We start from the raw sequence: 27,663 nt of genomic DNA on the forward strand, positions 1-27,663 counted from the left end.
TATCAGAGTTTCTACGTTAAGAACGAGGGAAACGCTGGAGAATAATTGTTATTTATCACTATTATTCTCACAGCCATAATAATAACGAAAGCAGCGATGATCCAGAGGCGGAAACCCTTGGCTAGACGGGATGTGCGAGTAAAGCGAGCCCTGATAGGCTACAAACACGACTTTCTTCAAATAAGTTAGAAATTGAAAATAAAAAATAATTAAGTAAGAAATAAGCGACGGAGAACCTTGATTCAAATTTGAGAAAAGGGACACAGATTCACTCTATGTAACATAGCTGGGTTAGAATTTAAATAAAATTTTATGTACTGTCCCGATTGGAAGGGCTAAATTAATTTATGTAAAAAGTTTATATATATCGTAAAATTAGAAAATATAATAGATTTTAATGGGTACCATTAATTATTTCTTACAATTACATAATTATTTATTGAAATAATTTTTAATTGTTAACGTTTATTGTTAATTATTAACAAGCGATTATATAATTTACATGAAAACTTAAAATTTTAATAACCACTTTCCTGCACTACATTAAATTAGGTTATAAAAATTGTATAAATAATAATAACAGTTTTTTTATAGTCTACTGCAAAAAAAATGACGTAAATTTCAGATAAAATATTTATGAAGTGTAATTAAAATATAAATCGATATAAATACTGTTATATGCGTAAAAGAATATAAAGTATATATATATATATATATATATATATATATATATATATATATATATACTTTATAAATATATACATAAAACAGTCTGTCGTAAATGAAAATAACAAATAAGAGTATTCATAAAATATTGGATTGATCTATACGGAACTTAATGTACGAGTAATAATTAATGAGCATACACTTTAATAATGTATTCTACTACGGCAGTAAGCAATAAACTACTATTTAATAGTATTAAAAGTAATAATAATACATATTAATAACAATAATAGTAATATTTAATAATAATCCAGTACGATGACAGAGATATGATGATTTATATTAAAAAAATGAATAACTGTAGAATATATTGATCGATGCAATAATGTGTTATATCAATATATTATTAGAAGGATATATGAGTATGACCAGAATTAGAGCATAATATTAAATTTTACCATATATAAATATATATATATATATATATATTCATCGGTTAGGAAGAGGCGTTTGTAACCAGATGGTCTGTGAAATATGTGTTAATTGATCGCTAGGATTGGTGTTACGTATCAATTTAACTAGAAAATTAATCAAGGTAATAATTAGGCATACAATTACAGAATTAATAACCTGTAAATGAATATGTATTATAATTATTATACTGTGTATATAATAAAAGTTATTCATAGCAAAATTATTGTGATTAACGTTTTAATTACTTGTAAATAATTCATAATCAATATAATGAATTATGAAATATAATTATTTATTTAACGATCGATTTTTAATAATAATAATATACTGAAAATTTTAGCCTTTTAAATTGAAAATGATGTTGAATACACCCCTAAATCCAACTGACATAAAAAATTTGAATTTTAAATAAGTTATACTTTAATAAATAAGTTAATTTATAAGTGCTAATAATAAGTGTTAATAAGCTACTTTATGGTGCTAAAGCTGAATTTCCTACGACTACAGTCAGAGAGAAAAAGAGAGTTAAGTCCAAGAGAGTTCCAAGAATTTTGGAAAGTCAAAAAGTCAAAGAGAAAAAGTCTGAGTTGCTGTACTTTCTTGGCACTGAGAAACAAGCTGTATTTCGAAAACTGGCTTCTTTAACGATTTCAATTTAATTTTCATTTTCCCTTACAGCTGTTCTCACTTAAAGTACCATTTAAAGAAAATAAATCTATTTAAAAAAAAAAATGAACTATATTTTTTTAAAAATAAAATTATATTATAATTTACAAACAGTACTTAAAAATATTAAATATATCAAATATAAAGAAATGGAAAATTTCAAAAATTTCACCCATCCTCTAGGAAAATTTGCAGAAATTATAAAATGTTGTATGTTTTATACGAAATTGATTCAACCAGTCTGAAGATATTTAGTGAAAAGCAGCGTGAAATATAAAAAAATTGAAAAAAAAAATTTTTACGGTCTTAAAAGTCATCTTAGTCTGTGAAACGCCCCATATTTAAAAAAAAAATTGAAGATGAATTTTTTGCTGATAACAGTATTTTACCTTATATAGTGTCCCGCGAAGAAATGGAGAAATTTTTAGGATATGTTCCACTGGCGAAAATAATGAAACAAGTTCATATAAACGTAGGTCTGAAAAAGCTTTTTTTTAGAGTTACGGCTAGCGAAAGAATTCGCGCGGATTTCAGTTTTTCTGATAAAAAGAAGAGCTATACTGTAATTTTTTGGACCCAAATTAAGAGTAAATAATGTTTTAGGCCTCAGAACTGCAACTTCAGTAGTTTTTAAAATACCGAAGTAAAACACAAAATTCAGTGTCGAAAAACAAGATTTTTACTTCCTTGTACGAAATAAAGGAAGTATTGTTATCACACAATATATATATATATTATTAAGGGGAAGTAAAAATGGTATTTATTTTTACTTGGCTATAAATTTATGCTACTGCAGCAGCATACCTATAAAGTTTAAGTGTATAAGATGGATCAACTAGAATTTTTGGTATCGGGGTTTATGCAGATGTCAACGTTTAAAAAGTCCCTTAGTAAAAAAAAAAAAGTTATAGAAACACATTTCAGTACATGTATGTAAACCCACTGGGTTGGTCTAGTGGTTGACTAGTCATCCCAAATCAGCTGATTTGGAAGTCGAGAGTTACAGCGCTCAAGTCTTAGTAAAGCCAGTTATTTTTACACGGATTTGAATACTAGATCGTGGATACCGGTGTTCTTTGGTGGTTGGGTTTCAATTAACCACACATTTCAGGAACGGTCGAACTGAGAATGTACAAGACTACACTTCATTTACACTCATACATATCATCCTCATTCATCCTCTGAAGTATTATCTAAACGGTAGTTACCGGAGGCTAAACAGAAAAGAAAAAAAGAAAAGTACATGTATGTAAAGTCATATGTATGGCTCAATATAAATGATCTGAAATGGCTAAAAATATTCTATATGTGGAGTGTTGATGGAATTAAATTTTGGACAAAATTAAAAAAAAAACTAAAACTGTGAGTTGGTTCTGATGCATAGCTTACACACACAACTTAATTAAAAATATTCGTTATTTCATTTAAATATAATATTTTACGTTTATGTAATTCAATGATTCTAACTAAAGTACGCGAGAATACCGTATACCTAATTCGCTCGGGTGTAGCGGTCTAACTGCGATGGTCAGAACTGATTAAACTAATGTAATCTCACAACTTACATGAAACAAATTTCACTTGTGCGGTCAGAACTGGTGTAGACGCGAGACTTAACGCACAAAATACCGAGTCCACCGGGCGATTGAGTTCGAGACCCGACTAGACCGAGTTACTTTTATACACTTTAATTATAATTAATTAATTTAACATTCTACTGTTCAGCTGTGACGTCACAACATAGTAGACGACTACAACAGCATTGTTTGGGATGGACCGATTTTGCAGAAAAAAACTTTTTGGAAATATTGTTATTGTTTATGGTTAAAAAATGTGCTTAAGAAAAATATGATCTTAATAATTAGGCGAAATTTTGAGATACTGAGGGTGACCTTGTTCTACAGCATCGTCCCCTTCACCTTTTAATTTGAAAATTTAACGGCATCAATGCTCCTTATGTAGAAGTAATCTGACCAAGTTTGGTCAAAATCGGTCCAGTAGCTCTGGAGATATAAGGTGATTTAGAGGCTGACACCAAATACACACACAAGTACGTACGAACATTAATATCCGGGAAATTTCCATCCGGTTTTTTGAGTTTCTTTGGTATCAAAAGTCAAGATCCGGTGAAAACCGCATATGCCCAAATCGGGACAATTAGAGTACTTTTGCTTTTACAGCTGTAGCTCTGCTATAGCGCTAGACGGGAAAATAAAAGGGTGGAATATTTTTCAATATTTTTAATTGCAACCTTTCATGCAGTAGTCGTAGAAAATTGAGCTTTAACATCATAAAGTGCTTAATAAGTTATTCAAAAGTTTTAAGTCAACTGAATTTAATGTAGATCTTTTATAAATAGACTTTGTCTTTCTCGTAAACTTGTTGATCAGTAACGTTGAAATTTGGCACAAATGTCTGGCTATATATATATCCCAGCTTCAGCTTGATTTTTAGTTTCATCAAAGGGCAATAATGCACACATATTTTACTTTTTAAACAAACTATCATTTATTTTACCCTTTTTGAATTATACTTCATCAAACTGGACTGAATTACTGAAAGTTAATAATTACTCCAATAATTAAACTTTTAAGCCTTCAAAAAAGGAAGATGAACAGAACCCAAACTTAAAAATATCAACTTTAAAAAAAATAAATTTTAATTTTAAACATTGAAAATCTAACACTAACTGGTGTAACGTACAAATAGTGATGACATTGGAACGTTATTTAAAAAAAAACGGATATAAGAATTAAAAAAAATTAAATATCTGTGTAATTTATCTGTTTTTAAAGTTTTAGCCTTCATTAAAAATGTTATGAGGTAGCTGCCGAGTAATGGGGTCAAATCGGGACAATATTTTTCACTAAAAATTTTGATTTTTTTCTACCAATTATACTATAAATAAAGTTACATTTTGATTTTAAGAACTTCATTTGGTAGAGATCAACTGGAACCAACATTTCTTACTATAATTTTGATTTTTTTTCTCAATTATGTTTTTAATGCTGCATAATTTTTAAATTTAAATGGATTTTTCTGGATTAAAATGGTTAAATCGAACCCGAAGTTTTCATTAAACATTTTAATATTTTCCACTACTGCATTCTAAATATTACTTAGTTAAATCATTAATATTTAGATGCATGATACATTTGAAATAAAAATCCATCAAGAAGCAAACCGGAAAACTTAATAATAACCCTTTTTCGACTATTTTCAATAATTCCTAAAAAAAAATATTGTGTGCAACCAATTAGCAAATCATAAATAATAAATCTGCTCAAAATTTATAAAATGTTTTTTCTTATCACTTTTAGCCGACTTAAAAAAATAGTTTATGTATACAATTCCTGTATTTTGTTTTACGTTTATTTCGTATAACCCTTTTCCTATTACTCAGATTGAATTAAATCTTGTTACGATCGACGCAGCGGTGGTACCATGATGTTGAAAAAAATGTTAAACACAAAAATCGGTCTGAAAATTTACATATATCAGAAATCGATTTATTACGTCTTAACACTCTTGAAGCCAGTTATACATTATTGGAACAGGCCACCTCAGTTATTGACGTCTACCGGAATGATATTCCCGGGAAGGAGTTTTTCCATATGTTGCAGCTTCGCCTGATTTATCAGTAGCGTTGATAATATAAACTCTATTGGTTTTTGATATCATATTAGTCATATTACCATATTATTCATAAACTAATTTAATAGTTGGGAATATTCTTACAGCATTTCCATCTGCAAATTCGTCTGTTAAAGGTACTTTTCTTCTTTCGCAAAGTATTTCCAATCGGCCAGTTGTAACTTCGTCAAGTTATTTAATAAATCGATGAACACGTGTCATTTTTTGTCTCATGTTTATTGATAGTTCACAGAACGAAAACTGATGCCGCGTATTTATTTCTGTTTCATAGCAAGAAGATTGAACAAACCACCAATCGCCTTTGACTGGAGGCAGCTGTATTATATTACCAAAAAATGGCATATTAACTCCTCCGAACAATTTATGTTATTAATCAGATACAGAAAATTATTAAATAATTATTTAAAAAAAAAAAAATGGAACCGACTTTGGTCATCGGAAGAAGAAGATGAAGAAGAAGGAAGACCCTCTACTCGCCCCAACATCACGGACTGGAGTCCGGAACAGAGATGCGTCCTGGAAGGCAGCCATAACAGAAGTGGATGAAGAACTTCTACACACCTCTCCTTTAAAATTTACATGTTAAATAAAATAAACCAGCAATTGCGACTCCTCCGGAGTAGGGGTCGCATTGTTCCCTCTGATAGTTAGTGCCCCGTTGTGGCGTATTCCTGCTAGCCTACTAAGCGTTAGCACCGAAAGGACTTCAGTGGACGGTCTGAAGAGGAATTACTTCGGGAGGACAGGCTTTATAAGCCTAGCCTTCCGCGGTCGGCCCATAAAATGGGTTCGATAACGCTGGTTCAACAACGGATTGGAACGCAACTAAATCCGTCTTAAAAATCAATAAATAATAAACAAAACTTGAAAAATTAGACCCGCCATTTAAAATAACTCTTTTAAAAAACACGCCCGATTAGAATCATCCAGCAGCAAGGGACTCTGTCCAGGTTCTGTGATAAGTAGGGAGAAATAAACTCCCGCCAACTTTGCATTCCATTCCATTCCATTCCCGGAACCGACTTCAAATTGCGATAAACTGTAAGAAATAATTTCGTCTAAATATTTAATAAATTCATTAGATACGTTTTTGAATCGGCGCCAAAGTACATGATCATATATTCGTGGTACTTGAATGGAGCTATAGATGGCGTATATAAAAAGACGTAATAATCGCGAACGGAAAAGTGATCAAATCACACAGATATGATTTCCACTTATGTAATTTCATTTTGGTTTTTATGAATATATATAGTACATAGTATTAGAGAACAAATTTATATTATACCTTAATTTTGTAATAAATCAAGAAAATATTCCTTATTTTTAGCGCATTTTAATATTAGTTCCATTTCTAAAAAAGAACCTAATTATTAGAAATTAAGCATTGCATTATATTTATTCTGAAAAACTGATTACCTAAATGATTTTAAATCGTTTTACGTAATAAAAATATTTGTATTTAATATTCTACATAAATATATTAAAAAATATCAAAATTCAGTTTTTCCAGGTGAAAGTGTATTTTGTATATTAAGCTTATGTTATTTTGTATTAATTTTTTATCATAAAAAAAAGAAAATTCTATCCGCTTAAAGCAACTGTTACGGAACTAAGTATTAGAGTATAGTAAAATTTTATTTAATTTGTGTAATAGCTCAAAGATTAAACTAATCTTTAAAAAACCGGATTACAAACTCAACTGATGTTTTTTCAGTTGCTGTTTGAAGTTTTATTTTTTTTTTTAAGTTAAACTCCCATTTATTTCGCTTTTTAAAAATATACCTTTTGCGGTTTAAATGGCATTAAGCTTTATAATATTTACAGTAGATAAACACTTTATTTACCGAATTTTTTTTTTTAAATATTATGAAAAAAAATATTCTTCTACTTAAGTTTTGTATTAGACAGAATTTTTTCAATAGCGAAAAAAAATAAAATTAGTGATTTTTTAGTTTTTGATTTATACTTATATTTAAGATTTCCGGTAGAAAAAATATGTGTTTTAAATTTACAGACTGGTATATAATGAACAAAACTGTATAAAATAATTTTACCGAGGTTTGAGAAGCAATGGAAATAATATGATTTTTTTCTGAAAAAAAAAAGATTAATAAAATATCATAAATAACTTTATCTAAAAACAAATTGTTAGATAGAGTTCAATTTTGTACATATATTACACACCACACACACACACATACACACACAAACACACACACACACACACACACACACAAACACACACACACACACACACACACACACACACACACACACACACACATATATATATATATATATATACGCACACACACATGCGCACATGCATACACACATTTTTTTGCAATTTAAATTTATACACACACACATACACACATTTTTTTTGAAATTTATATTTATATATATATATATATATATATACCCACACACACACACAGAGTGAACCAAAAGTAGACAGAATAGGAATTTTGTTAGGGTTACACTACAATGGTTTTCATTTTAACTATGGTGTTTGTGTTATATTAAATTTTACAAATAAATTTATTTAAATTTAATTCTCTTTCTTTTCAGATAGTTCAGAGAACCCATACTAGCAAATAATTTATTTACCAATGCAAAAAAATGGGTTTTAAAAGAGTATTGGAAGTCTCAAACTGCTGAAACCGTTAAAAGAAAATGGATTGAGACATTTGATATTCAACTTCCAGCGAGGCAAACCATTTACCAAGTTCGTGACAAATTTGATACCACTGGCTCAAAACAGGGTGTACTGCAACATTTGCGAAACGACGTACGAAGAAAGCGACCAGAAAAATGGATCAATGGCTTCCTTCTTCACCACGACAACGCGCCGTGTCACACCTCGGTTCTCATTCGCAAGTTTTTGGCCGCCATACTCACCAGATTTAGCACCATGCGACTTTTGGCTCTTCCCAAAAATTAAAACTGCGCTTAAACGAAAACGTTTTGACACCATTGCTGACATTGAGAGGGCCACGACCGAGCAGCTGAAAGCCCTTCCGGAAGACGCTTTCCAGAAATGCCTCCAGTCATGGGTCAACGTTGGGATAAGTGCATTGCTAGCCAAGGACAGTACTTTGAAGGAGATTAAATCGAATTCTATGTAACCTTATTACTTTTTTTAATAAAAAATTGTTCACCTTATTTTTTGATCACACCTCGTATATAAAAAAAAAAAAAAAACACGGATTCTGCAGTTATTTCAATCTGCTGTTGTATAATAAAAACTAATATACTTGTTTTATAACTGTTTATTTTCTTGAGCGTAAAGAATATAAATTTATTTATTTATTAACTTTGTTTAATTCTGTAAACCCTGTTTATTTCTATACTTTGTTGTGCGTAATTAATCAGTCTCTGAGTAATTTTAATGTTTCAAATAATGTGTTTTAATTAAATTTCATAAAAACACGTTCTGATGAAGCAGAAATCTCTGCAAAACTACTAAACATGGAGGATAAAACAAAAGTAGTAAGCATAAAAAATTATTTTTTATGGTTGTTACATTCTTCTGTTTAAATCTAATCTGCTGAACTATTTATTAATGTATTTTACAGTAAAGAAAATACTAGATTATTATTTTTTTTAAATAATATAAATAATAAATTACAAAATTAACGTAGATAATTAAGTATTGCTACTGGTTCTATAACAATGGCATAGTAGTGGTAAAGTAATATTTATATAACCCAAACTCCACGCTTCCTCATCACGCTATTCATCAGTGAATGTGTAATATAAAGCTGCTGTTTAATAATTAATTTTATTTGTAGACAAAGTAAAACAGCTTTTATAAAATAAATCCGGTCCCTTTAGGATTATTAAAAAGATTAGGTGAAACATATGAAAGGAAGTGAATTAAATCAGTAAAAAAATTATTTTGTTACAAGGAAGGATCAGTAAAATATATATAAAACAGTTTTTTTTTAAAGTTGATGAATTAATTATCTTTGAAAAAACCTGACATATGCAGGTGTATACGAAAATATATATAAAAAAATTAATGGTTTTTAAAGAGAAAAAATAAAGTTTAAAATAACCCACCGGGTTAGCCTAGTGGTAAACTCGTCGTCGTAAATCAATTGATTTCGAAGTCAAAGTTCAAATCCTAATAATGGTAGTTGCTTCTATTCGGATATGAATACTAGATCGTGGATATAGTTGATCTTTTAGTGGTTGGGGTTTAATTAAACATACGTCTCAGGAATGGTCGGCTTGAGTTTGTTCAAGATTAGACATTTACCGGGACAGTTACATTACACCGACAAGTCGTTAATTACTTTAATTATTGATGCGACTATAAATGAAAGTATTCAAAACATACATAAAATAAATAATTTTATTTTTAAAATCTTATGAAATAAAATAAAATAAAACTGGCCACACAAATTCATAGAGCTAAATTTGAAACAAATTAAAGTATTGAAGTATAACAAATTAACATAATTAAAGTATTTTTATTTTTAAATTTAGATAAAAAAGAAATAAAATTGAAGAAAAATAATAGGGGCAACAAGTTTATAATTAAAAATGAAGTAGTAAAAATGTTTAATTTGATTATTACAATCTAAGTCTTCAAAAAAAAATATTTGCCATTCGTTTAATCGATTTCTTGTCAAAATTTATTTAAAAAAAGAAGTTATAGCAACTAATTTAAATAATTTTAGACTTAATTAAGTCAACTGAAATTTCTCAGTTCAGTAATTGAAATATCTCTCCCTGGAAATCAACTAATTAAAAAAAATTAAAACAACATAAAGTTACAGAAATTTATGTTGATTTCTATATTTATTTTGATTTGTATATTAGTAATTATTACGAAATTGTGAAAAATATGAAATTTAAAACAAAATATTTTTACAAGTTTTTTAAATATTAAAAAATTTTAATTTTATATAAAGTAGAAAAAAAGACCTATGATGAACGGTTACGGAAAATAAACAGATATAAAGCGTTTACAATTAAAGAAATCTAAAAATAAGAACACATTTCAGTTTTTAAATAATCATCATCAGTAGAGAGAATAATATAAAAAATAATTTCTACTTACAAAGCCTTACAAAAAATATAACTTCTGCCCGTATTTAACTTTTTTTTTTAAAAGAATTTTTCTTTAAATTATCAAACATTGTGGTATAACAAGTACTTCTAGAAGGTTTTTAGAACAATAGTTAAAAAAAAACCAACTGTTCGAGGTGTTAAATGGTTTAGAAATTTATAAACTAAATTTATATTTTCTTCTGGTATTGCCTAAAACGAAAAGAACTACTCTTATCTTTTTTTTTTTTGATTCTATTCTAAAATTCTCAACAAAAAATTCTATGTGGTATTTCATATTTAAGAGTATATTTTTTAATTAATATTGTTTACTACTTTTTTTATTGCTTGACGAATTAATTAACCACAGAAGGTTATAGAACACCGTGTATATGGGCATATGAAAATGGAATTTTGTAGCCTATGAAAAATGCCATACCTGACCGTGGGATTCGAACCCATGAACACCGGATGAAAGGCCGAAATGCTACCACTCTGCCACAGAGACCGGTATTATATTTATTTTTTATTATTTGTCTCTGATGATTATTTTTTTTCCCACTTTCATCTACCACAGCCCACCCGGAGCCTGAACAAGCATTTAAGCATTACTCAGCTCCGGTTGATGCCTTTGCCTCAAACTAACTCGGCAGAACACAAGATCCCGTCCAAGTTGCCAGGACTTGGTCTTGTAGTACATGCCACGCCTCTAATGAGAGGACCCCAATAGTGGTCACTGTAGTGTCCATCTAGGTTTAGATTTTAAGAAATTATTTTTGTTTGTAAACGGGTTTTAACACCGAAATTTGTTTTCATAAGCGTTTAGTACACCTCTTTGTATTTAATTTCTTTTATTTAAAAAAAAAAAAAATAAAAAATAATATTGCTTTTATTATTATTTTTATTTCGTTTATTTTCTTTTGTTACTTACGATGATTGTTTAACATTCAAAATGTGCATTTTATCTTGGATTATTAATATTTTTAAAGCTTTTCAGTATTTTTGATTTTTTATAATTGACCAAAAAACAACGGGCTAATTTAATACATAATTATTGTTAAAAAAAGGAAATACTAATTTGATAAGCACGACTTTAATTAAAAGTTAAAAAAAAAGTAATAGAGAAAAGTCAAGAATGTAATTTAATACAACAGTTTTATTTTCAAAATCAGGTGATTATTATAAAATACTTTCGACTGAATTTTATTATTTTTACCCATTACTTTATCTGTGACTAAATGGCTGAAATTTAATTTCTTGCTCGACTTCCAAATTAAATCTTACTTTGCTTCATATCTCCACATAGCTTGATGGTTGTGCATGGTAAATGGAAATGGAATGTTTTTAGCGTATGAAAAATGCCATACATAACAGGGATTCAAATCTAGGACTTCCAGATGAACGGCCGAGACGCTACCACTCCACCACGAAAATCGGCTTTATTTATTATTACCTAAATTTATTTACAATTATTAAGTCAACTGACTTTATTTACACATTTTTTATTTTCTCAGCATTAAATTCTATACAAAATATTTTATTTTTATTTTTTATTTAGCGACTTAATACAGCTATTTTACTTTAAACCTAAAAAGTTGTATTTTTTAGTTTTACGTTACTTCTCCCGGAAAAGATTTAGAAATAAGTTTTATGAAATATTTTTTATAGAATAATTCTCAGCTCAAATAATGAAAAAGTTAACAATAATTTTATAACATGATTAGTCTTCAAAAATTAGTTCTGCTTTATAGAATTGCATATAGAGAAAAAAAGGGGATGAAATCTTTTGACAACCGTAACTCAAGAACAAAGGATCTCTAAAACAATGTTTACATCGGGTGTCCCGGGAATCGGAAAGAATTTCAGCATATATTTTTCACGTGAACAAAAAAAAAATCCATATAAAAATGCATCTGGAAACAATGTATTTTCAAGTTATAACATGCTATTAAGTTTCACTATAATTTCTGCTTCGTATTGAAATTCCTGGAACTAAAGTCTTTTAAGGGTAAATTTAATGGTTTTATATGACTTTTGATCTGAAAAATTGAACAAAATAGATCCCACAACTATATTTGTAACAATTCTTTTAGAAAATTATTGTAAAATACAACAAATTAGTGTCGCTAAAAATAATTTTTTTGATTTAACGAACAATCATTTTGTTAAAATGGTAATAAACAAATAATATTTTAAAAGAATTTAATTCTGAGAAAATCTAAGTAACATCAACTGAACAAGATAATTAAATAAATTTCACCTTTATTAAAAAAAAACAGACTAAAACGTGACAGAAAAATATTTTATTATAACTTTAAACCGAAACAAGAATTATTTCAGTATTGGAAAGTATTCAGAATAAATTTGATTATTAAAATGAAATAATACGATAGTTAATGACATTATTTATATTTCAATATGTTATGGTAAAAATGATAAGAAACGAAAATTCATTATTTAGAAATAGTTCGGAAAAAAATAAATTGTGAAATTTTTTATTCTGTTAAGTTGGATACAGTTTTGGATCAGCTTTATTGAATTTCTCGGGTCAAAGTCATATAATTTACCCCTTAAGTTATAAAATTTTCAGAATACTTTCATTTCACTCTTGAGCAGAAACTAGGGCAATATTTTTCCCAAGTTAAAACTTGTAAACGAAGCGTTTATAATTTCTTGGTTATATAAACGTTTTTCTTTATTTTTATTTATAGACTATGTCATGAAATTCTTTCTTTCATGAGACCTCTCTCACTCACTCTCCCTCCCTTTTATCCCCTATCACTCACTATCACTCTTATCTGTGTGTGTGTGTGTGTGTGTGTGTATATGTAAAAGGAGCATCTACAAGGAGATAAAATAGCTAATGTAATCTTTTAGTGTTTCATAATGTTCGCCTTATTAGAAATGTTAGAATTCGGTTTACATCAATACAAAATAATAAAGTTTAATATAAATTAACTTAAAAAACTTACTTAAAATAATTCATTTATGAATTAAATATTCCTATAAAAAAATAATAAAAATTCGATCCTTCTAATAGTTATTTCTTAATTATTATGATTAAACAGTTAAACGGTAGAAAAAAACCGCACCTAAACATTAATAATAGCTACTAACATATAATCTTATATTGAAAATATAAAAAAATATTGCTAGCCTTGCTCGTGACACCATCGTACATAAACTTTAGTATATACGTTGTGTAGTATTAAAACCTCGAATATACCGATCGTTAAGCCCAGCTGTTCCCGATATAGACGAGTTAACCGTTATACCCAGCTGCTCATATTAAATCGATTTACATCTAACCTTATTTTTAAATCTACTGCACTACCAGCAAAGATCATCACGTAATCGAAAAAAGCCACTAGAATTTTATCATTTCTATTCATTCGTATCCAATAAATGTATCTCGAAGTAAGGAAATTTTACATACCCAATATATATACACATATATATATATCTAGTGTAAAACAAACAAAGGGCTAAACAATCCATTTCTTACGTAACACAACCGTTGAAATTGATCGGTTCCAACAATTGACCTAGAATTTGTAAGTCGGAGGTCAATACATATTGTAATTCATTATATCGATTAATGTATAACCATAATATCCTATCCTGTCTATTATATTTTAGTGTCGCTATACCCATAGAAAATATATTAAAATTACGCTATGTATTCTTAACATTATAAATGAATTAATATTATTAAAATAATAAAAAATTAAATTTACTTTAAAAAAAATTATACTTTTCTTCAGTAATGTATGACAAAATATTACTTATAATGTGCCTTATTCTAACAGAGATTTTATATTTATACATTTTTTTATATTTATAAAAAAAAAATTAGTTACCAGTAAATTCCAGGCCTCCTAATTTCCACGTTCCCTTTTTAGTTACAAGAATGCTACTTGGGCAAACATTACGATGCAATACATGCCCAGAATAGTGTAGAAAAGATAACGCCTCCGTAATCTGAAATAAAAAAAAAAAAATTGTTAATTTTATACTATTCTTAACACAGAATAATAGTATTAGTAACAATAAATATAATAATTCAACATGTAGTAGTAGTAATAATAATATACATATATTTTTTTATTACAGAGGAGGAAAAATGCGTTATGCACCATCAGGGAACTACTACTACTACTACTTTTTGGTGGGTGGGATTCCCACCCACTAAAAAACCTAACCTCTGTTCGCATACAATTAATCCACCCCGAAACCGCTTACCGATTTACTTGGGGATGGTGTCCCTAGATTTGCTTTCCCATGCACCTGCTACTTTCACTTATTTATTTCGTCCTGGTTTAACTGTTTATCATCAATCCAGGTCCTTTTTCTTCGATCTAAGAATCGATTCTACGAATCTCGCAATCATCTGTTGATTACTCTTGCAGGAAAGCATCTTCTCCACCAGAGTTTCTAGCGTTTTGTCACCGACATCAGCTTGCAAATGATTTCTGATGGTGCTCTATCTACCGCATTCAAAAAATATGTGCTCCATATCATCTTCTCTTGCATCGCCGTACGGGCACCCATGATTATTTGTTTTTTCCATCTTAAAAAGATATTTATTAAAATATCCGTGACCAGACAGGAGTTGCCTCAAATAGTAGTAGTTTACCCCGCCAAATTCACGGTTGTACTATCTGCCCAGGTTCCCCACCAACCTGGCAGTCCATCTGCTTCTCTTCTTGTTATTTCTTCCTTTTGCCAGTTCTTCTTGACCTTAGTTCTGATCAGTAGTCTGAATTGATCCTTCGGTGCTTCGGTCTTCTTGAGATAGGCCTCTCTTCTTTCCAGTGCCAGCAGGTCAATCGGTATCACTGCCGCTATTACCATTGTTGCTGATTCCGACCCTTACGGTACGATGATGCGATCCTCATTGCTTTTTTCCTCTGCACAGATGCCATGTGTCTCCTGTAGATTTCACTCTGCCCATATTTCGCTATCATACAGTAGTATGGAGTAGGTGAAGGTCTTCTTCTGTTATGTATGGGTCCATCAGTATTTACAATGAGGCTTTCAGTTGAAAACTATTATTATAGTAAGATATCAAAACGGGCCACATAGCCCAACTGCACATATAAATTAAGATTCAAAATCGGGTCTCATAGCAATCAGTCTATTTTAAGTACTCAATAATAATATGATAAATATCTTGGAATTCAAATAATTTTATAAATTCGTATTCATTCCACCACGCACATACCTGTATTGTAATTTTAATAAATTATAGTTTTTCTTTGTTCTTATTTATCCATCCTATAAAAAAAAAATTAATTTCGAAAAGCGACAAGGATTGGCATAACTTAGATTTTATAAGAGAATCATCAAACTCGACCTCAAATTTTTTTTAATATTAAAAATTATATTAGCATTAATATCTTATATATATGATCACGCTATCAGAGTTTTATGTAATCGAATTTTGGTAATATGAAAGATGACAAAAATCTCTTCCTTTTTTCATTTCTTTTGAAACATTCACGGAGTTAAGAATTATTAGTTAAAAACCATTTCTAATTGTGATTCATTTGTATAAATTTTGGTGAATGATGCGGTTTCAGAAAACGATATCCCCAACTTCTTACTTTTGCAACCTCCCGGTGGTTTTAAGAAAAACATGTAATAGTACCATTGTCTCAAATGTGGAAGCCGACGTATTAAATTTCAAGTATTTATGTTAATAGACTTAGAAGGTATACATTTTTTTATGTTTGTACGATTATTTTTTATGTATATTTGTATGATTTTTTTTGTTGTATATTTATGAGAAATGATGTTTTTACAACTTCTATCTGAATATTATAAGTTTAAGAAATGTAATAAAAAGGTATGAAAAATATTTACCGTTTGAACATTTCTTATCGAGAAGTGCATTCCCTACCACTTCATCTCCTTTGACAAGTTCTTTTTCAGTGCCCTAAATATAAAATTACAGAATTTCAAGGTTTTACCCAGTTAAAAGCGAAACGGAAACAAAAAAAAAATATATATATATATATACATATATATTTTTACTTCCTTGTACGAAGTAAAGGAAGTATTGTGATCGCGAAAAATTTCGGTTTTCAGATTTTAATGGAAATATCCAGTTTTACATCCCTAAATCCATTTTGACTAGTTCCAGCGTGATTTCTGTACACACGTACGTATGTGCGTATATATCTTGCGTAACTCAAAAACGATTAGCCGTAGAATGTTGAAATTTTGGATTTATGACTGTTGTAACATCTATTTGTGCACCTCCTCTTTTGATTGCAATCTACTGGATCAAACGTGTCAAAAAATTCAAACAATTTTGGATTTTTGACTTTTTCTTAACTGCAGTAATAAGCTCTCATTGAGAGATTTTCAACGATATATAATTAGTGGTACTTATTTTCGTTAGTTCCAGAGTTATAGGCAAATAAAATTTTAATTAATTAAATATTTGGATCTTACAAGGGAAAGGCACATCGGTTCAAATCCGATTTCATCTTCTTTTTTTTCTTTTTTTTAATTTAAATATATCGATTTATTAATAATTATTAACCACCGATTGTAAAACGATTTTATAATAAATCAATAATAACAATAAAAAAAATAAAAAATATCAGAAGTTATTAATGAAATAAAATTTTATGTACTTTTCATTTAAAAAAAATGTATATATGAAATATAATAGGCATACAAGGAAATCATGTGGTGTCCACATCAGATTTATTATTGTATAAGCAAATTTTTCGTCCAAACTTGGCATTCCATTTCATGATCCCCTAAGTAAGAAATATTATTTACTTATATGTCTAAGAATATCGACATATGAGTATATATATATATATATATACACACACACACACCCACACACAAACACGCGCACACACTAGTATATTAATGTGTTATTTTTGATACGTTATCAGTATTTTCCATCTATCTGTAATAGTTTGTAATAGGGAAAGAAAAATAATTATTATTCCTTGTGATTTCTTTTAACAATAACCACTAACCTTTCTTACATTGTTAGCAGAAAAACTTATTTAAAATAACAAAAGAAAAATAATTAGAAATGAAAAGGTTAAGTTTCCTTACAGTAAATTTTAATATTAACCTCAGTTATATGAAAACCTACGTAATACATCTCTTGATTAGAAAATATTTATTTAATTATAGCAGACCAAGTAAAATGAGAGAAGTTCCGAGGGTAATTTTATGATTATATACACAGTCTGCACTCGTGCTACAACGGGTTAATTAATCAATATGACTTTTTCACCTTTCCACATATTCTCAAGAAACATTAATACATCCCTATCTCTAAATCAGTTTATTTATATTGGTGCAAAGAAAATGTTATTTTGATGTCGGAGTCAATTTAACACATTTTATTAGATGTCATCACTGACATTGAACTTTGTACCATAAAACGCCTCCATGAGCGGTCTGAAAAGTGGAAATCTGATAGTGGCGAGGTAATAGTTCCCGATGCAATTTTTCGATGGTTTCACGAGTTGGTTCCTGAGCCGTGTGAAACGGTCGTTATGATGAAGCAAATCCAGGATGTTTTTTCAACACTGCTGGCTTCACTTTGTCGATAAGTATGTCATTGTAGTATGCACTGTTTATTGTACGCTGATCTAGAAAATCGAGAAAAAACTGGATCTTTTGCATCTTAAAGATTGTCATGGTTTTTCCCGTTGATTGTGGGATTCAAAATTTTTTCTTAATAGATGAACTCGTGTGCTTCCACTCCACGCTCTGTCTTTTTCGTTCATATTGGTGAATCTATGTCTCATCACATGCTAGAATGATGTGCAACAAAGAGACCTTCCTAATGATACCTTTGTTTCTGTTGTGTGTGCACAAGCGAAACCTTGTCTCCTTATGGTGACCTTTCAATTCAACTGAACTTGTTTTACTTGAACTTATTTGTAAAAATATTATTTGTTGTACCGACACTTGTTCGTAATTTTTCAGCTATGTTCTCAATTATAACCCGTTGGTCTTCTTGGATGAGAAAGTCTTTGCGACTTGGAGTTGAAAATTCAATAGGACGTTTACAGTGGTGTTTGTCAGTCATTGAAGTACGACCATCTCATATTTTTCTAACCGCTTGTAAAGGTTTCTGCGATTTATAAAACTTTGTCCGTATAGTTTGGACATACGAGAGTAAATATTAACCGGTGTTTCACCTTTGGAAAGAAAAAACCGGATCATTGCACGGCTTTTAACTGATTTCCTGACTTCAAGAGAACTCGTCATCGCCAAATGAGATTTTGGCTTTATAAAGAAAACAATTATATTCAAACAGATAAAAATTCATCACAGGGTTACCGACTTACTGTTTTGAAACTATTATAACCCTTTTACAAATTGTTTTGCCTCCACAGTTATGTGTTTCTTTAATTATTGAATGACCCTCGAACAATAAAAGGAACAATAGAACACGAGTAAACACTAGGGAAGACGTATCGATTACTGCACTATGAAGTCCACATTTCACATGTAACGTATTCGCTATAATGACGTAATCCTAGCAAATAATTTCGGTTTATATTAACATCGGGCATGAATATTTTTATAAACTAATATACGTCCTTAACCCTCTTATTATTTCGTTATAAACCAATAAAATATATAACTTTCAATTAAGGATTACAAAAGTAATACTATTGAAATCAGACAAATAGTTTAGACAAGATAATTATCGTTCCTTTGATTACTTGTCAGGGGAAGCTAACTAGGTATATATTAAATTCAATATACATGGCCTCTTTACTTCATATATATATATATATATTTATATATATATATGTTACATATATTAACGTCTAAATAAGATATGTAAACAATACCGTCTCAAAATAATAAGCTGTTGACGTGAATGAGAGATGTGACTCCACCGACAGTCAACATTAAACAACGGAAATAAATAGAATTTAGCAGGCTGTTTTGCGGAGATAGTCGAAGTTACAACTTCTATATTAATGCCTGTTTATTTACTGATAACCGAAGTCAATATTAGACAAGAATTTAGAACGGTTGTGGGAAGGAATACACAATAATTAAGAAATAAATTTGTTTTCAATCTTCTATAGGAAATTAAAACAAATTCCTTATATTTCATTTTATTATGCGTTATTTGACAAAACAATTTTATCAACCATTAACATTAATGAAATACGTCATAATTTTTAAATAAATGATACCGGTCTGTATGTATACAGACTGTATACAGTAATAGTGTATACTGTAATGTATATGGTCTGTCACGTAAATTTACATACATTTTCTTTTTGATATTTATAAGAAATGTTTAATGAATGAAATCAAAGTTTTCTGTGCGATTAATTAAAAATATTATTCAAATCGAATGTAACAGAAAATAATTTCAAGGTATAAGGACATTCAATCTATAATGAAAGACTTTTATTTTTAACAAAATAAATAAAAAGTCAAAAGAGGATTAAAGTAATGAACAAAGTGACAAAGGGATTATCAATACACGCTTCTATTAAAGGTACTCTAAATCTGTTCTTTGATGCTAAACATGATTTAATGTAATTTCAAAGTACAAAACGTTATAAATGTACTACCGTAAATAATTGCTAAAAAACACAGTTCACTAAGAAGGAAAATTAACTTGATAATGACTGTTAAATTAGAAAAAAAAATACTGGAACGAGGGCTTAAGCCCTGAACCGTATGATTGCTGATTCAATAGTTTATCAACCTCCTTATAAACGGTGTATAACTTACAAGAGGTCTTATCACTCAATCGTTATTATAAACTATTATATATAAATACATATTTTTATTAAAATCCATATATTGATGACTAAAATAATGTGGAAGACGTTGATACGATTGTAGCTGGAGTGGGGAAGACTGTTTATTGCTTGTACATTTGAATATTACCAATCAGTGTCGATCAAACCCGCCGGGTTGGTCTAGTGGTAAACGCGACTTCCCAAATCAGCTGATTTGAAAGTCGAGAGTTTCAGCGTTCAATTCCTAGTAAAGGCAGTTACTTTTATACGGATTTGAATACTAGATTGTGGATACCGGTGTCTTTCGTGGTTGGGTTTCAATTAACTACACATTTCACGAATGGTCGAACTGAGACTATACTACACTTCATTTACACTCATACATATCATCCTCATTCATCCTCTGAAGTAATACCTGAACGGTAGTTCCGGGTGGCTAAAATGGAAAAAGAAAGCAGTGAATTCGCGACGGAAACTTATTTATAGACGTAGTCTCATTTTGTGTATCGGCGAAAGTTCAGGGAGAAATCTGAAATGGAAGAAGCAGTGAAAAGTTTTATTCAAAAGTTAGTTAAAAAACTTCGTGAAACAAGTTCGGTGATAGACCAGAAACGTGCCTGACGCCGGTCAGTTTTAATGACATAGGTCGTGTAGTATATTAAAGCGTTAGTTACAAGATTTCTTCATAAATCTTTGTGAAGACTAAGTCGAGTAAAGAACACTTCACTAGATTCAGCTCACACTGCAGTGAGAAGAATGCTGAAATATTATCCGTAGTCATCATTATTGTTAACGGTTCAAGAATTTCATTAGAGACAACACTGGTATTTTATATCAAGTGTTTTTGACAGATGATGCGTGGTTATTTTGATAGTCAGAACTACCGGACCTGGGGAACTGAAAACTTGCATATTTTATTTGAATCTTCTCTTCATCCCAAAATATAGGCGTATAACGTATTGTTTCAAGTCGAAAAATAATAGGACTTGCTTTTTGTAAAACTGTGATTGCTGCTATCAACCAAGAAGTTATCCAACAGTTCATAGTTTACTGCGACAGCATGAGCGTGACTGCTGTTGCAACAGGACATGCTGTCCTGTTGCAACAGCAGTCACTTGCCGTTCAGCTCGCTCTACTGTGGAGATGCTACAGAATTTTTTTGCTGGAAGAATAATTTTTAAAGGATTGTGGCCACCAAAATCCCCTGATCTGACTAGTCCAGATTTCTTTCTATGGGGTTACGTAACGTGATTGTTTATAGGAGCAATCCACACACCATGCAGGAATTGAGGATAAACGTTACTAATGCCATTTAGGAAATATACAGGATACATCTAAAAAGAATAGCCAGGAACATGGTCAAACGCGTTGACAAGTGCATAGAAGTGGACAAACATCATTTTCAACACCTTCTGCAAATTATTATCTAAATGTTTGCCAATCAACTATTATTTATAACTAAACTAAGTTGGGGCCTCTTTTAAGTTGAACACTCTTCATCTTGAGTAATTCCCTATTTCAATATTCTTTAATCACATATAAATTCTCTATAGTTAATTTATGACAAACGAAAGAGGTCAGCTCATGTTTTATATTAGGTACCATAAAAAAATTATTTTAGTTAACTACGACGATACGCGTAAACTTGAAAAATAATAACATGAATGCCGAGCTTACATGGAAATGAGAAGAGTAAAGTGCCTTCACCATAAAGTCGAATATCACTGTATGCCAAACCAATCAAGATGCAAATGATATGCTTTACTACAGTAAAAAGGTATACATTGAACATTATTCCTTTATAGAAAGTAACTGCTGTGACTGGGTTACTAGTGTATAACGCAAAAATTAAAGAAATATTTCGGAACAATAATAAAACATGGGATGGATATTGTTAAGCATAATAATTAATGATTACTTTATTTCTAGCTTGATGATATCACCACATAAGCTTTAAGCTTGCGCTTGGGATATGGAAATGGCATTTTGTAGCGTATGAAAAATGACTGACTGGGATTCGAACCCAGGATCTCTGGATGAAAGAACGAGACGTTACCACTTCGCCACGGAGATCGATCTATATTATTCGTGAGTGAAAATAGGCCCAGAATTGTCACTTATCAATCTGGTTCGCTTTAATAATTACAGTCATATCTCAGCCCAACAACTTCTTCAAAATAAATTTGTGAAAATTTTTAAATTATAATTTCAAAATGGTATTCATTAAAATTTTTAATCTTTATTGGCTCTGTAAGTTTTTGGTTTTATTGACTTATATTTCATTATATAAGATTGTAACGGTAGTTTGTTACCTATAAAAACTATTATTACTTATTAGGTACATTTAATAAGAAAGCTACCTATTGTAATGGGAAACCATGATGACTTCCGGAAAATTTCAACATATCTTCACATTTCACATCCTCCAGACCTCAAAACCACCGTCAGTTCAAAAGTTTATATATATATATATATATATATATGAGAAAAGGAGATGGGAAGAAGTGTTAGGAGAAGACCAATTTGGTTTCAGGAAAAGTATAGGGACAAGGAAAGCAATTTTAGGCCTCAGATTAATAGTAGAAGGAAGATTAAAGAATAACAAACCAACATACTTGGCGTTTATAGACCTAGAAAAGGCATTCGATAACGTAGACTGGAATAAAATGTTCAGCATTTAAAAAAAATTAGGGTTCAAATACAGAGAGAGAAGAACAATTGCTAACATGTACAGGAACCAAACAGCAACAGTAATAATTGAAGAACATACGAAAGAAGCCGTAATAAGAAAGGGAGTCCGAGAAGGATGTTCCCTATCTCCGTTACTTTTTAATCTTTACATGGAACTAGCAGTTAATGATGTTAAAGAACAATTTAGATTCGGAGTAACAGTACAAGGTGAAAAGATAAAGATGCTACGATTTGCTGATGATATAGTAATTCTAGCCGAGAGTAAAAAGGATTTAGAAGAAACAATGAACGGCATAGATGAAGTCCTACGCAAGAACTATCGCATGAAAATAAACAAGAACAAAACAAAAGTAATGAAATGTAGTAGAAATAACAAAGATGGACTACTGAATGTGAAAATAGGAGAAGAAAACATTATGGAGGTAGAAGAATTTTGTTATTAGGGAAGTAGAATTACTAAAGATGGACGGAGCAGGAGCGATATAAAATGCCGAATAGCACAAGCGAAACGAGCCTTCAGTCAGAAATATAATTTGTTTACATCAAAAATTAATTTAAATATCAGGAAAAGATTTTTGAAAGTATATGTTTGGAGTGTCGCTTTATATGGAAGTGAAACTTGGAGAATCGGAGTATCTGAGAAGAAAAGATTAGACGCTTTTGAAATGCGGTGCTATAGGAAAATGTTAAAAATCAGATGAGTGGATAAAGTGACAAATGAAGTGGTGTTTGCGGCAAATAGATGAAGAAAGAAGCATTTGGAAAAATATAGCTAAACGAAGAGACAGACTTATGGGCCACATACTAAGGCATCCTGGAACAGTCCCTTTAGTATTGGAAGGACAGGTAGTATGAAAAAATGTGTAAAACACATGTGGAATGTGTAAAACAAATTGTTAGGGATGTAGGATGTAGTGGGTATACCAAAATGAAACGACTAGCACTAGATAGGGAATCTTGGAGAGCTGCATTAAACCAGTTAAATGACTGAAGACAAAAAAAAAAAATGCCTTTAGTAAGTGAAGACAAAAACAATATATATATCACTTTCTTGTAAGTACGATAACTGCCGTAATTTCGCGCCAATCACTTTCAAATTGTTCCTTAAAAATAACTCGATTCAAAACTGGATCGAGTTCGTTAACGGCTAAAATCGTACCATGGAAGTGGAAATAGGGGTGGCTTTTTGAAAAAAAAATATCGCTCTAACCTTCTTATTAAGTAAAATATCGAATTCGATTAAGGTTCCTACTATTCTTTTGATAACGGCTTAAAACTTACCTAAGTAAAGTTTTTTCATTTTATCAACCACTGGCCCAACTCGTGGAAAAAATGGGTTTTGGAAGATAAAAAAAATCATACCTCCCTTAATAAGCACAGTATCCAATTGATATCAAGTGGTCGTTAGTATTCTAAACATTAGCTAAAACTTTTGTCTGAAACAATATTTGATGTGACTAACCCTCACGACAAGGTATGACCAAAATATTGATGGAATTGTAAAAAGATGGGGCTTGTCGTACGATAACATGTGAAACTAATTCACATGCAACCATTGTCGTATTGAGTAAATTTGAAGTTTTTCTTAACTTAAGGTGGACATTTTTTTATCCCCTATTTAGCACCGATGAAATCCGCCTTCTGGTGTGCCGAAAGGCATTTTTTTTTTTTTTTTATTCATTTAGTGAAAGAGGTGAAAATAAGGTAAAAATTATCAAGCCGCATAATTTATCCGATCGATTTTAACAATTTTAACCGTATCTCAGCTGTTTATTAACTGATTTGAATAGATGAGATATAATTTTGTTCACAATAAAAGGTTTAAAATTTTATTTAACAAAAAAAAAGATTCAATAAAACTTATATTTAAGGAGTTATTAATTATTAAAAAACTAAATCAATGAAAAATTAAAATCGCTTAAAAATGTTTTTTTTTTTTTTAAATAACAGTGAGTTCCTGTGATATATTTTTTTATTGAAAAAATACAAAATGTTGGACAAAAGTTGGGAATGAGGCGAGATAGGGCATTTTTCAATTTTTTTATTTTTATTTTGATATCCTGAATCAATCCTTTAGATTTGGGTTCCATTTCTCAAGACACTTTATACAAATATTTTTTTTTAAACTCCTAATGATATTATTAGAAAAAGAGGACGTTCTAATTTGATATGAAAGTTTTTTACAAAAATAAAATAAAATAAAATAAAGGGGGCCACCCTTTATTAAACATTTCAATTACATGTCTCGAAAATATTGAAAGATCTTTTACCTTACTATACTATTAATTATTTTATTATTTTTATTATAATTATTATTTTTTCTTTTACTAAATATTAACAACAGATTATAGAAAATGTTAAAATTAATACTAATGTTGAAAGATTGCTTAAATTCATATTTTTTTGCGTCTTGAATACGTGGATATTTTTCAATCAAATAATTAATGTGTTTTAGCTTTATCAAACCATTGAAATGATTGACGACAAAAAAAAAATAAATATTTTATCATAGTTACTATGATAAGAATTTAAATTTTAAATATATAAATCAGAAATATATTTTTATTTATATAATCATAAATATGCCTTTAAAAAATAAATATGTACGTAGTATATATATATATATATATATATATATTCATTAATTCATTTATCTTGAATGAAGGCTAACTATCTCTAATTACTTTATATTCAAAGTAATTTTATAGAACTTTACTGAATAGAAGCGATGTAAAGTGCTTTGAAAAAGATTGATAAAATGAATAAATCAGAAACAAGGATTTTCATCATTTAAATTTCTCTTTCTTTTGCCCATAAACCTTTAAGCGAAACACATTTGAAATAAAAAAAATATTTTCAAAACTGAAATAAAATATTTGTAAAAATTATCGTTTGAATAAAATGCTAATTTTTTTTTTAATTCCGTATTAACATTAAGAAAAACCCCAATAGCAAATCAGAACTAAGACTGTTTTTTAAATTTTATTAATAAATAAAATACGTAGCTTAGGAATAAAGTCTAATTAAATTATTACCATAGCTGTGTTGAATTTTAATATTGTTGAATACTTAGTGAACTAAATCTCATTAACAATGCTTTGAGAATGTTTAATTATAGGCTAATGAAGAATAGACTTCACAAGTAAATCCTATTTCATACTACCTTCTGATTAAAAATGGATTATCGCTTATAAAATGCCTCTAAGCTTTTATGAATATATATATTTCCGGTGTTCTTATGTGCTCATTTTAACAGTTTTGCGTGTCTATTCAAGAAAAAAAAACTACTGATTTATTTATTTCTTTTTAATTTTCATCATCATCATCGTTTCTTCTTCCCCAGCTTTGTAATCTTTTCTACGTTTCCACACCATCTCCAATTCATATTCTTCAATATTATTTTAATTATTTTCATTCTTTTTATTATAATCATCTGTTTCTTTTTTATCTAGTATTCCGGTTCGAGTGTGAAACTTAAATAATCACCTCGTTCTACCCCTGCATCATATATATATATGTATTAACTTCTTCATTCCACTTTTATTATATTAAACGAACCTTTTCCTCGGTCTACCTCATGGACTCTTACTGCTTGCCTCCCGATTTAACTATCGACACCCTTCGTTTATTGTTTAATACTTTCACTTTAATAATTATACAAATAAAAAAAATCAGATATGGACACTACATGAAAATCTGAATAACAATAGAACGCCTATTAAATTATATATACACATTTAAAAAAAATGAAAAGTACATAAAATTTTATTTCATTAATAACTTCGATATTATTTCATATTATTTTTTATTGTTATTATTGAATTATTATTTATTGTAATTTCTTTTCTTACAATCAGAGGTTAATAATTATTAATAAATCAATATATTTAAGTTAAAAAAAAAAGAAAAGGAAATGAAGTCGGATTTGAACCGATTTCCCTACCCCTTGTAAGATCCAAATATTTTATTTATTAAAATTTTATTTGGCTATAACTCTGAAACCAATGAAAATAAGTACCACTTATGACGTATCGTTAAAAAGCTCTCAATGAGAGCTTATTACTCCAGTTAAGACAAAGTCCAAAGTCCATGTTGTTTGGATTTTGGATATTTTTGGTCCAGTAAATTTGATTGTAATCAAAAGGGAAGATGCATAACTAGATATTACAACAGTCCTAAATCCAAAATATCAACATCCTACGGCTAATAATTTTTGTATTATGCGAGATACATATGCATATACGTATGTAAAGACATCATACCGAAACTAGTCAAAATGGATTTAGGGATGGTCGAAATGGATATTTCCGTTGAAATCTGAAAACTGAAATTTTTCGCGATTACAATATTTCCTTTATATCGTACAAGGAAATAAAAATTTAGTTGCGATCAAGAAATTGTAATTTAATATCAGACACCAATATCTGTCAAAGTTTTGTAAAGTTATACGTATTTATTTTACCAAGTTTTGATAAATCTTCAGTACTCTTTTTTTTCATTGACAATAATCAGTACAGGCTTTATTTAGAATCATTATGGTAATGAAAACAACAAAACATTCTGTATCAATATAGAACCGTACAGCTACGCTTTATATTTTCAATATATATTTATTATTTATTTTCAATGTGTACTTTTAACCTATTTTAAAAGAAAGGAACGTTGGCAATCAGACTAGTATTTTTAT

The 27,663-nt window shown here is 29.5% G+C and overlaps 1 protein-coding gene across 1 annotated transcript in view; it reads right to left on the minus strand.

Moving 5' to 3' along the window:
- The window catches only part of bma (SCY1-like protein bma), an 823,269-nt gene that overhangs the window by 442,796 nt on the left and 352,810 nt on the right, over positions 1–27,663 (minus strand). The window contains exon 3 of the mRNA XM_075374176.1: positions 14,382–14,502. Coding sequence (XP_075230291.1) covers positions 14,382–14,502 — 121 coding nt within the window. The remainder of the gene's footprint in view (positions 1–14,381; positions 14,503–27,663) is intronic.

Source organism: Lycorma delicatula, chromosome 8 (assembly GCF_047948215.1).
Source record: "Lycorma delicatula isolate Av1 chromosome 8, ASM4794821v1, whole genome shotgun sequence".
Taxonomy (NCBI): Eukaryota; Metazoa; Arthropoda; class Insecta; order Hemiptera; family Fulgoridae; genus Lycorma; species Lycorma delicatula.